The 10,503-nt window shown below is 37.9% G+C and overlaps 1 protein-coding gene across 3 annotated transcripts; it reads left to right on the top strand.

Annotated features, from left to right (window-relative positions):
• Positions 1-492: 492 nt before the first annotated feature.
• On the top strand, positions 493-9,147 carry LOC120414733 (zinc transporter ZIP3). Of its 3 annotated transcripts, none has more exons than XM_039576059.2 (3): positions 493-637; positions 7,579-8,235; positions 8,297-9,147. In XM_039576059.2, the coding sequence occupies exons 2-3, from the start codon at positions 7,736-7,738 to the stop codon at positions 8,907-8,909; spliced, it is 1,113 nt and encodes a 370-aa protein (XP_039431993.1). In that variant the 5' UTR covers positions 493-637; positions 7,579-7,735; the 3' UTR covers positions 8,910-9,147. The 3 variants fall into 3 exon arrangements, with proteins under 3 accessions (XP_039431993.1, XP_039431984.1, XP_039431979.1); XM_039576050.2 differs by lacking the exon at positions 493-637 and adding an exon at positions 6,187-6,343; XM_039576045.2 differs by lacking the exon at positions 493-637 and adding an exon at positions 6,328-6,518.
• Positions 9,148-10,503: the final 1,356 nt, after the last annotated feature.

The raw sequence follows: 10,503 nt of genomic DNA, 5'->3' as shown, positions 1-10,503 counted from the left end.
GATATTAGTGTTGGCTACAGAAGCAAAAAACAAAACATAGTTCCAATGCAGTTGGCAGTTGACTTGAAAAGTATTTTTAAAATCACTGCGTCGTCCATAAAAAATAACAGAGGAACATTTCCATAGCTTGTGTTAAATGGTGTGAAAATATTGAAACCCATATTTTGGACTAAACACTTATTTTCGTTAACGAGCTATTCCGAAAAATCAAATGTTTCGCCTACAGATCTTTTCGTTGTTCTCCATCTCCGTTACAAACTAAACAAAGTTCGAAACACCAGGTAGTGAATGAATGACAGGGCAATATGCACCAAAATCCCCGATTTTCACACTAGAACGACTACAAACAGGTAGGTGAAAGCTTCTGAGCGAGTGTTTTCCCAAACTAGACTCAGTAAACCACCACCAGCAGGTAGGAATTCATTCAGAACTCGCTTCAGCTGCTGATGGTGGTTCATGCTAGCTGAACTGAACACATGTGGAAGCAACCAACTATAGCGGCTGCTGTTGCCAGTTGCTAGCGATACGGGCTCGGCTGAGGGTCGTGCCCAACCGATAGGTCAGTTTTCTATCGAATAGAACGTGAAATTTCGTACAGTCTGAGGTGTGATATTTGGTGCAGACCGGTTAGATCCAGGTAAGTGATGGGTTTCTGGACATAATTAGGCAATTTATTTAAACAAAACTTGGTCTTGAAAATATGATTTAATTGTTACAACCTGAAAAAAAACATAATTTTAAATCAAACACGCAATTTGACCTTGACTTGATAACATTTTGAGAAAACTTTTTTCGCAAACACCATTAGCATCATCTTTTAAGCAGAGCGTGTGTCGCAAACTGGAAAAAACAAGTTTAAAACAACCTAATGAATCTTTATGGGTTTGGTCGAAAATCCCCACAGCAGTACAAACCAAGAACCAGCATTTTGTTAAAGCCGGCTTTTTGCGACACAATACCAACACATAAACGGGTCGAAGATTACGGGATTCCCCAGCGAAAGACGCTGTGACTTGAATTTATCGGTTGAATTTGGACTCTTTCCTCGCCTCACCTCCCCAAGAAGTGCCTCTCTCTGTTGCCTGGTTTGTAGCTATGTAGAGCATTTTGTTATTGCTTTCCAGGCACGGAATGCAAAGCACACAAACTGTTCAGGGAAGAAAACAACAGTTTGGTGCAACCAAAACAACACGATAAGCGGAAGCGTTGGTTCGGGCTTTGATCTTTAGTAAAAAAAATTATTTGGCTGATCATAAAAAGTATTACAAGAAATTCAAGGACGTGGATAATGTCCACTGTATTCAAATTTAATCTACTTTGAAGAAAAGGCATAAGAGCAATTCCAGCTCAAATCAGGAATTTTTCTGGAACTTTTGTACCCGACCCTCTCCGATTTCAATGAAACTTTTTAGACATGTTATCCTAGGCCTATATAAGCCATTTTTGTGTATATGGAGCCAATAGTACTCGAAAATAACATTTGAGAAGGGCGTATGGTATTTAAATATTTTTGTATTTTGCAATTTAAAAATTACTGTATATCGAAGCCATTGCGTCGTATCAAAAAGTGGTCAAAGACAAACTTGTAGGAAATTGGACGGGCTTTCTGAAAAAAATACACTGAAACAAAAATACACGCCACTTCTAGGAGTTTTTTTGATTTTTAAGTCTAAAACATAAATTTAAAGGTGTTGTCACGATTTTTTTTCGTTCAAAATTTTTGAGGGAATACCCTAAGATGTTACCAAAAGACTGACGAAAAATGCAGGATGGTATGTCTCTTCTAAAAAAATACAAAAATCATTTACTAAAACTGTTTTTTTGAAAAGTGGTCTAAACTTCAAAATTTTCAAAAACCCATAGTGGGAATCGATTCCCCAGACAATTTTACATAAAAGTCTCCATATTGACCATTGTCCTATGTCCAATCCTTGGGAAGATACAGCGGTTTTAAAAATAAAAATGATGAAAAAATAGGTTTTTTGGTGGTTTTTGGCAATTTCTATATGACAGACTTGGTTTTTCAGTCTCGTAAATATTTTTACCGGAAAGCTCGTCCAATTTCCCATAAGTTTGCCTTTGACAGCATTTCATTTGGATGTAAGGGCTTACAGATATAAGCTTAATTACATTATTAATAACTGAAAAGGGAATATTTTTTTCAGTGTGGTAGAAACCTGGATAGTAAATTAGCTTACGTAAATATCAAAACGAGTCAAATCAAAAAGCTGTCAATAGCAAACTTATGGGAAATTGGACGAGCTTTCCGGCAAAAATATTTACGAGACTGAAAAACCAAGTCTGTCATATAGAAATTGCCAAAAACCACCAAAAAACCTATTTTTTCATCATTTTTATTTTTAAAACCGCTATATCTTCCCAAGGATTGGACATAGGACAATGGTCAATATGGAGACTTTTATGTAAAATTGTCTGGGGAATCGATTCCCACTATGGGTTTTTGAAAATTTTGACGTTTAGACCACTTTTCAAAAAAACAGTTTTAGTAAATGATTTTTGTCTTTTTTTAGAAGAGACATACCATCCTGCATTTTTCGTCAGTCTTTTGGTAACATCTTAGGCTATTTCCTCAAAAATTTTGAACGAAAAAAAATCGTGACAACACCTTTAAATTTATGTTTTAGACTTAAAAATCAAAAAAACTCATAGAAGTGGCGTGTATTTTTGTTTCAGTGTATTTTTTTCAGAAAGCCCGTCCAATTTCCTACAAGTTTGTCTTTGACCACTTTTTGATACGACGCAACGGCTTCGATATACAGTAATTTTTAAATTGCAAAATACAAAAATATTTAAATACCATACGCCCTTCTCAAATGTTATTTTCGAGTACTATTGGCTCCATATACACAAAAATGGCTTATATAGGCCTAGGATAACATGTCTAAAAAGTTTCATTGAAATCGGAGAGGGTCGGGTACAAAAGTTCCAGAAAAATTCCTGATTTGAGCTGGAATTGCTCATAAAGTAAATCCCCCAGATTTTTAAATCCATATTTTTGTTTCAATATTGAAAGCAACTTTTTTTCAGAATCGTTTTCAAACAACAAACATAAACAACATTCTACTTTTTTTTTCAAGACTAAGTTAAGTCAAATCGCAAAATGCTTAATTTAAGATTACAGTTAAGCTACCTGCCTCGGTAGATTCGCTGGTTGGCAGTTGGACTCACAATCCAAAGGTCGTCAGTTCAAATTAAGCTACCGTCAGAAATCAATTATTTTTTGAAAATAATGTATAACTTTTTATTTTAAATTTTAAATTGAGGGATCATTGCCCAATTTTGCTCGATTTTTTTATTTTTCCCTTATTCGGGAGATCATTTGAGAACTTTATGCTCTACGAAAAACTTTACTGCTCTTGTTTTATGGTTTTATGTTTTTATTAATTTTTTACTATTTTTATATGCATTTAACTTGTTTTCTTTTTTGTTTTATCTCAATAGTTTTAGTCCTATTCTACTAGTTTTAGTCCAATCCTAACTTCAAGAACTATCTGTTGTCGTAACAAAGAGTGTAAAAACATAATCTGAGAAATAACTTTTTTTTCAACTTTTGCTGCATATGATTTCAAAACACAACCCAAGTTGAACCCCTGAAAAAAATATTTTTTCAAGGTATTGCACAGTGATCCAGATCGCAAAATTAAGTGGATAATGGATTTTCCGAATAATTGTGAAGTTTTGGAGCTTTGGTGTCTTCAGAAGAGTTATTGCAAATAAAAAAGGGAAACTTTTGGTTTGGTTCAAAATAAGGGTGGTTCACGATTAAGGTGATTTTGAAAATCCAACTTTTCAGGAATATTTTTGGTTTTTTTCTTCTAGAAAGTTGTTGGACTTGCCAAACCAAGCAACTTTGTCAAAAACATCAAAATTTATCTTGAAATCTACGCCTTTTACGACCAAATTAAGAGAAAGAATCTGAGCAAACCTTCGAAAATCCGTTTTTTGAACGTAGTAATTATGGGTAAGTTTTATTTTAGAGAAAAGTGATGTTAGAGGCACTTTTACAGCTCTGAAAAACGAACATTTTTATTTTATGACAAGTCGATTTGGACTTAAAGTTCAAAAGTTATGGTCATTTTAAGGTGAAAAAGATGCAAATTCAAAACTCAAATGTCTTGAAAAAGCGCAGGCCAAATTTTAAGCGCCAGGTTGCATTCTAATGGGGAGATCTAGCACTATAAACGCTGAAAAATTTCGAGAGTATTTTTCGTTAAACTCGATATATTTTTTTTTAAGGGAAAAGTGTATGGGACCACCCTAACGAAATTCGAAAATTGTCGAACTATATGTTTTTACATATTTTTCGTAATCATAATCCCTCAGAATTGAGCCAAAGTGTCAAAAATCGATTTTTGGTCATATTTTGGGTTTCTATGTAAAATTATCAGAGCTCTAAAAGTGCCTCGAATATCGCTTTTCACTAAACCCTGAATTGCTACGTTCAAAAAAAATATTTCCAAAGGTTTGATCAGATGCTTTCTCTAAATTCGGTCGCAGAAGGCGTAGATTGAGAGATAAAATTTTGGTGTTTTGGACAAAGTTGCTTAGATTAACAAGCCCAACAACTTTCTAAAAGACAAAAAAATCCCAAAAATATTCCTGACAAGTTAGATTTTCAAAATCATCCTAATCGTTAAACACTCTAGTTTTGAACCAAACCAAAAGTTGCCCTTTTCCATTTGGAACAACTCTTCTGATAAATCGTCACAATTTTTCGGAAATTCAATTTTCTAATTAATTTTGCGATCTGGACAACAGTGCATTGGCAAAGTCATATAAAACAAGTAAAATCATCAAAAAAAAATCAAATTATTCGCTCTACAGCATTGCCTTGGCGTTCTCGATTGCGAGATTCCAACTCGAAACTAGGTGTTCGAAGGCTTGATTGCTGAGGCAATTGCAAACCTCTTTTTACACCTTAGCTTCCATCCACCCCGGGATTCGAACTGACGACCTTTGGATTGTGAGTCCAACTGCCTACCAGCGACTCCACCGAGACAGGACCCAGGGAGACGACTCCTACACCTGGACTGAGCTAACGACCTAACCTTTAGGTTAGTCCGGGCCAACATTTACTTCCCGTCCGACGGAAGGCGTGATCAGACAAATCTCGTCTCGAAAAATGCCACCGGGACCGTCTGGGATCGAACCCAGGCCGACTGGGTGAGAGGCAATCACGCTTACCCCTACACCACGGTCCCGGTCCAAAAAAAATCATCAACTGTTCTATAAATTACGAGTTCTGTTTTAAAATGCTTTTTAAAGATTCAAAATTGGATAAAAATTCAATTGTTAGCGAATTTAAAGGCGGAATTGAATTTTAGAAAAATGATTTTTCATCAGCTTGCAGTAAAAGTGTATTCTAAGAAAATATCTTTTTTTTTGTGTAATTCGATTCCAAAATCTTGAAAAATATTAATAAGGAGGTTATGCCAAAAATTTAAATAATTTAAACAAGACAAAAATTAAGTGTTTGCCCTTTTACTTAGATAGATGGTCTTCTGAAAGAAATTTGACTTACTAAATAAAAAAACGTTGATTTTTAGTTTAAATTGTCTGTCTTTTCAAGTAAAATACAGAAAACAAACAAACAAGTTAATTATACATTTTAGTAAAAAACAATCAAGAATGATGGACGGATGATGGATGATGATGCTTTCTACGTTCGCTTAAGTTAGAAATTTAAAACCAAACGGGAATTGTCTCGCCAACAAAATCAGATTACTTGCCCTGAGAATAAACTATTGCCCTAAAGCATGTTATGCCATTGGTTGCAACGCTTGCTTAGAGCGTATCCTAGAACTAATACATTCCCAAAAACCGTTCAACTGCAAGCAAAATTTATTTGGGGTACCGTGGAGATTTTCCCTTATCCAAAAAAAGTGGAGAAAGGAGTTTAAAAAAAAATATTACGCATGAAAATTGGAATATGTTCTTTTATTTATTTATTTTTTACTCAATCAAATTTTATAATATGGTTTTTTTAACACCGATACACTATAAATGAATGATTTCACGTAATATGACAAATTTTATACCAAAATCCCCCATACAAAACACCGCATTTCTTCCCGAACACATACACACACAGCCCAACATCATACGGGTTCATTTTGGCGGAGCTCTCGTCGCAACAACAACCACTTGAAGAGCTTCAGTTTAGTTTTGTTATTAGCATCGCACATCGCACTACAGCGAACCCGTGCTTGTACCCCCACAAAGTCAGCCAGTCAGTCAGTCATGACGGTCTGCTAGCGCTGCTTTCAGTGCATGTTCGTCCGACCCGCGTCGCATTCTATAGCCCTCTTCTCACTTTTGGCTGGTGAGTCACGAGAAAACGAGAAACTCTCGAAAATCAACTGTTCAACGCGTTTGTGGTGTAGCATTGTTGTGTAACGTGGTGTAATTTTGGTGTAACAGTGAGATGCAGTTTTGAGCGTGTGAGACGTGTCCAGTTGGAGTATTTTTGGAATATTAATCAGCCCGCGATGTGAAAGGTTGGTGGTGGGGTAATGTTTTGCCATAACAAAGTGTTACTCAACAACTGTTGTGACCTCTCTGCAAGTGGCAGAATCTTCTAGAAAGTGGTAGAAACTGGTTTCGATTAGCAGCATAGGTCTAACATTGACATAATCCCAAAGAATATCGTGTATTCCTCTATATTTTTAAGGTTTGACGTATGTGTCGATGCGAAAATCGTTCTGACAAACGTGACCATGGAGTAGTGAACGAAACCTACAAAGAAAATACCTCGAAGAGGTATTAGTGGCAACGGTTGGTAAAACGGTTCATTTCGTGTTCATCGCGAGCAAAGTTGTTTGTGTTTACCGGCGTGTACGACTGGGTCTAGGGTGGCGATAAGGAGAAATATCAACAATTTCTCAAAATAAAAACTTATCTCTTTATTTGATTGGGTTGTGTACAAGTACACCGATGATACAGGCTGAACTTCAATGGACAAATAAAATTGTTGTAAACAAATGGACTGAATCGAGTTCTTCTCAAAAATCCGATAGAGATAAAGCACCTTACATCTCAATCGAATGATCAAGTAGAGACGCATTATTCTTAATGTTTCGAAAGAATGTGATTCACAGAAAGGAGTTAGTCATGGCATTAGGCAGACTTAAGATAGCAACGTGATATCAGTACAACCTCAAGACGAATAACGCAGCTGGTTATCGAGCAAAATTTAGTCATTCCACACTGAATCAAATCGCGAATATTTGTTTAAACATGACTTGCCACGTGTCTGTAAACAGTTCAGCGGCGTTAGTTAGGGTACATTGTCCTGCACTAAAGTCGCTACACTAACTCTCCTTATCTGAGCCGGTACTCTCCGATCGATCGACTACACAGACTCCACATGCACTTCGCACATGAGAAAAATCTACCCAGACAATCTATTGAATTCACGCGTCGACGCCCCGAACTCGTGTAGATTTTAGTACAGTCTCAACAATTAGATCAAGCGTACGCGGCATTGACCTACAATAAAAAGATTTATCCAGGCAGCTTAAAAAACCCCCGTTATCATTTCCCTCATATCTTTTGCAGCTTCCAGTTGGCAGTTCTAATCAGTGGCCACGTAACAGAAAACCAACCCGCAAAAGCAGCACAAACAAATGATAAGGCCCTGACTGTGTCCGGCTCGTCGCAGCAAGAAATCAGTCGTCCAGCAACCATCTCGAATATCGCGATCTCGAACCGAACGATGGATCTGACCGACCAGCAGCATGGCCCCTTGGCCAACGTTACGAGCATTCTGCTCGAACCCGACACCAGCATGAGCAAGAACGAAGCCAAACTGTTGGCCATTCTGGCGCTCGGGTTGGGAAGCTTTTTCGCCGGTATCCTGCCACTGTTTTGTGCCCAGCGCAATCGGGAGCGCTTCCCGTCGCTGATCTCGTTCCTGCTGTGCTTCGGAGCCGGAGTGCTGCTGGCCACGGCGCTGGTTCACATGCTTCCGGAGGTTCGCGATGCTCTGAAGCAGTACGCGGAGATTGTGTTTTGCGTTGGGTTCTTCCTGATCTACACCGTGGACGAGCTGAGCCACCTTTGCGGCGTAGGACACAGCCACGGTGGCGGCGGCCACGGGCATGGTTCCGATCGGATCTATGTGGTTGGTAGGAGGACCAGCCGGGATTCCACCGGTGGAGACGCCGACAGTCGTAGCTATGGAACGAGCGAGGAAACCAAGCTGCTCACCAAGAGGTATTCAAGATCAACACTTCTCTTGTAAGTTTAAAAACTAACAACCTTCCCCCTCCTGCAGCGAAAGTGGCATCCAGATCCACCGACGGGCGTCAGAGTGCGAGATCGGAGCCGGAAGCAGCCAAACCCTGGGCATGGGATCAAGCGAGAGCATCCCACGAGTGATGGTGGCCCGTGGCGGCGCAGAATCCCCGGAGCAGGTCACCGGAGTGTTCAGCTTGCTGCTCGCCCTCGTTGTCCACTCTCTGCTCGAAGGTCTTGCCATCGGCGTCCAAAGCACCGCTCCAGCCGTCCTGCTCCTCCTGGGAGCGGTCAGTGCCCACAAGTACGTGGTCGGATTCTGTCTGGGCGTCGAGATCTGCAGCCACGGCAGTCGTCACAAGTGCTCGCACGTCCTGCAGATTCTCACGTTTGCGATCGGCTCGGTGGCCGGCATCGGCGTCGGTATGGCGCTGGATGATTTGGGTGAAACCTTCAACCAGCTCGTGATACCGATCCTTCAGGGTGTCGCCGGGGGCACACTGCTGTACGTGACCGTCAGCGAAGTTTTGCCCCGAGAGCGCGGAAAACGCGCCACGATGCGATTCAAACAAATTGGCCTTCTGCAGTTGTTTGCGGTGATATTAGGTTTTACGGTGATGTCTATTTTAAGTCTTATTATTAGTGAGAACTAAATCGAAAAAGAGAGAAATATAAACTCAGCTAGGGGTGGCCCACTTAGTAGGGAACACCTTTTTTACATTGGAGATAACGTATACAAAAATGTTTATATACAGAAGATATACAATATATGTAGAGTACGGATAAAAAATAAACTGCAGATCTGGAAAAGTGTGCCAATCTGTGAACGCGTGTGTTGATCAATAATAATAAAAAAACGCGAAGCTTAGATGCGAAACAATCAAATCAAAACTCTGCGGACTTTCTCTTCGTGCCGAAAATAACCACCCATTGACCTTGACTAAAGAGGCAGTACGAAAGGGAGAAGCAGTATGCAGATCAGTTAGGAAAGGAGTAGTGACTTTCTTTATGAACTGCCCGTTTGAGTTATAACTTTCTTGGCAAAAAAATGCAAATTTTTCACAGCAACATTATTATAAATATACCATTTTGGTATAGTCTTTGTTAAAAAATGCTGAAAAAATGAGCTAATTTTTTTTCTTAACGTTATTCCCCGGGCAGGTGGTAGTAACAAAACAGAAGTCATTTTAATAACAAGTCCTGTCAAAACATCTAATTTTATCATCAGAACGTCACCCCTAAACTACACTAAAGTGATTTAAAAATTTTAAATCCAGGATGGCGACCAATATGGCGGTGACAGAATCTGGAAAATGCATTTTCAACTCTTGACTTTTTTTTGATAAGGTCGTATAAACAAATGTAAACATTGAGTGTATCCCTTTCACACCTTATGTCAAAGTCCATCGGAGTAAGCGGGATACACTCAATGTTTACATTTGTTTATAGGACCTTATCAAAAAAAAGTCAAGAACTATTCAATCAACAATCAACTCAAATTCGACTAAAATGGTGTCGCAGAACTCGCGAAGTTGATGTTTAAAACAAGAAAAAAACGTTTTTTTATCGTGATTCGGTTATCCGAAGCCCCATTCAAATCTTCGGATAATCGAAACATCGGATAATTGAAACTTTAGATAATCGAAACTTCGGATAATCGAGTTTGGACTGTATTCCAACCTTAAAAAACAATCATCAGTCAAAACCTAATTTTTTATAATTATTTTTTTGACGAATTAAACACTAACTATGGGAAAATTTTAACCAATTTTGCCAATGAAATTATTTTGGTATAAAACCAACACATTTTTTTTAAAGTGATGAATTTGAAAGTTATTTTTTTAAATTATTGATATACCCCCTTAAGGAAATAAATAATTTGTTCAAAAAATTTGAAAGTGTCCAAAACCAAATTTGTTATTATTATCTATTTTGCTAAATATGGCACAGAACTATGGGAAAATTTTGTCGAATTTTATTAAGGACATTATTTTGGTCATGAAACGTGGTCTTTGTATCAAAACTTATTTTAAATTGAATAATTTGAAATTTTATTCTTTTAATTATTGATATTGGAATATTTTTTTAATTATTGGCATATCAATAATCAACAAAATCCAACAGTTTGATCGAAAATCTAGTGCATAACGAAATATTTTATTATTTTTTTAATGCTGGAACTTTCAAACATTTTGGATATTTGGTTCACTTGGATATTTTGCCGGGTCTCTGCTAAATTTTACATTT

This window comes from Culex pipiens, chromosome 3 (genome assembly GCF_016801865.2).
Source record: "Culex pipiens pallens isolate TS chromosome 3, TS_CPP_V2, whole genome shotgun sequence".
Classification (NCBI taxonomy): Eukaryota; Metazoa; Arthropoda; class Insecta; order Diptera; family Culicidae; genus Culex; species Culex pipiens.
Note: the sequence above shows the minus strand (reverse complement) of the source record. Positions and strands in the feature narration are given on the sequence as shown.

Excerpts from the sequence above, each read along its gene's own strand:
- LOC120414733 (XM_039576059.2), top strand. The coding sequence starts at position 7,736 with ATGGATCTGACCGACCAGCAGCATGGCCCCTTGGCCAACGTTACGAGC. Across the intron at positions 8,236-8,296 it reads ACCAAGCTGCTCACCAAGAG|CGAAAGTGGCATCCAGATCC; the intron begins GTATTCAAGATC and ends CCCCTCCTGCAG.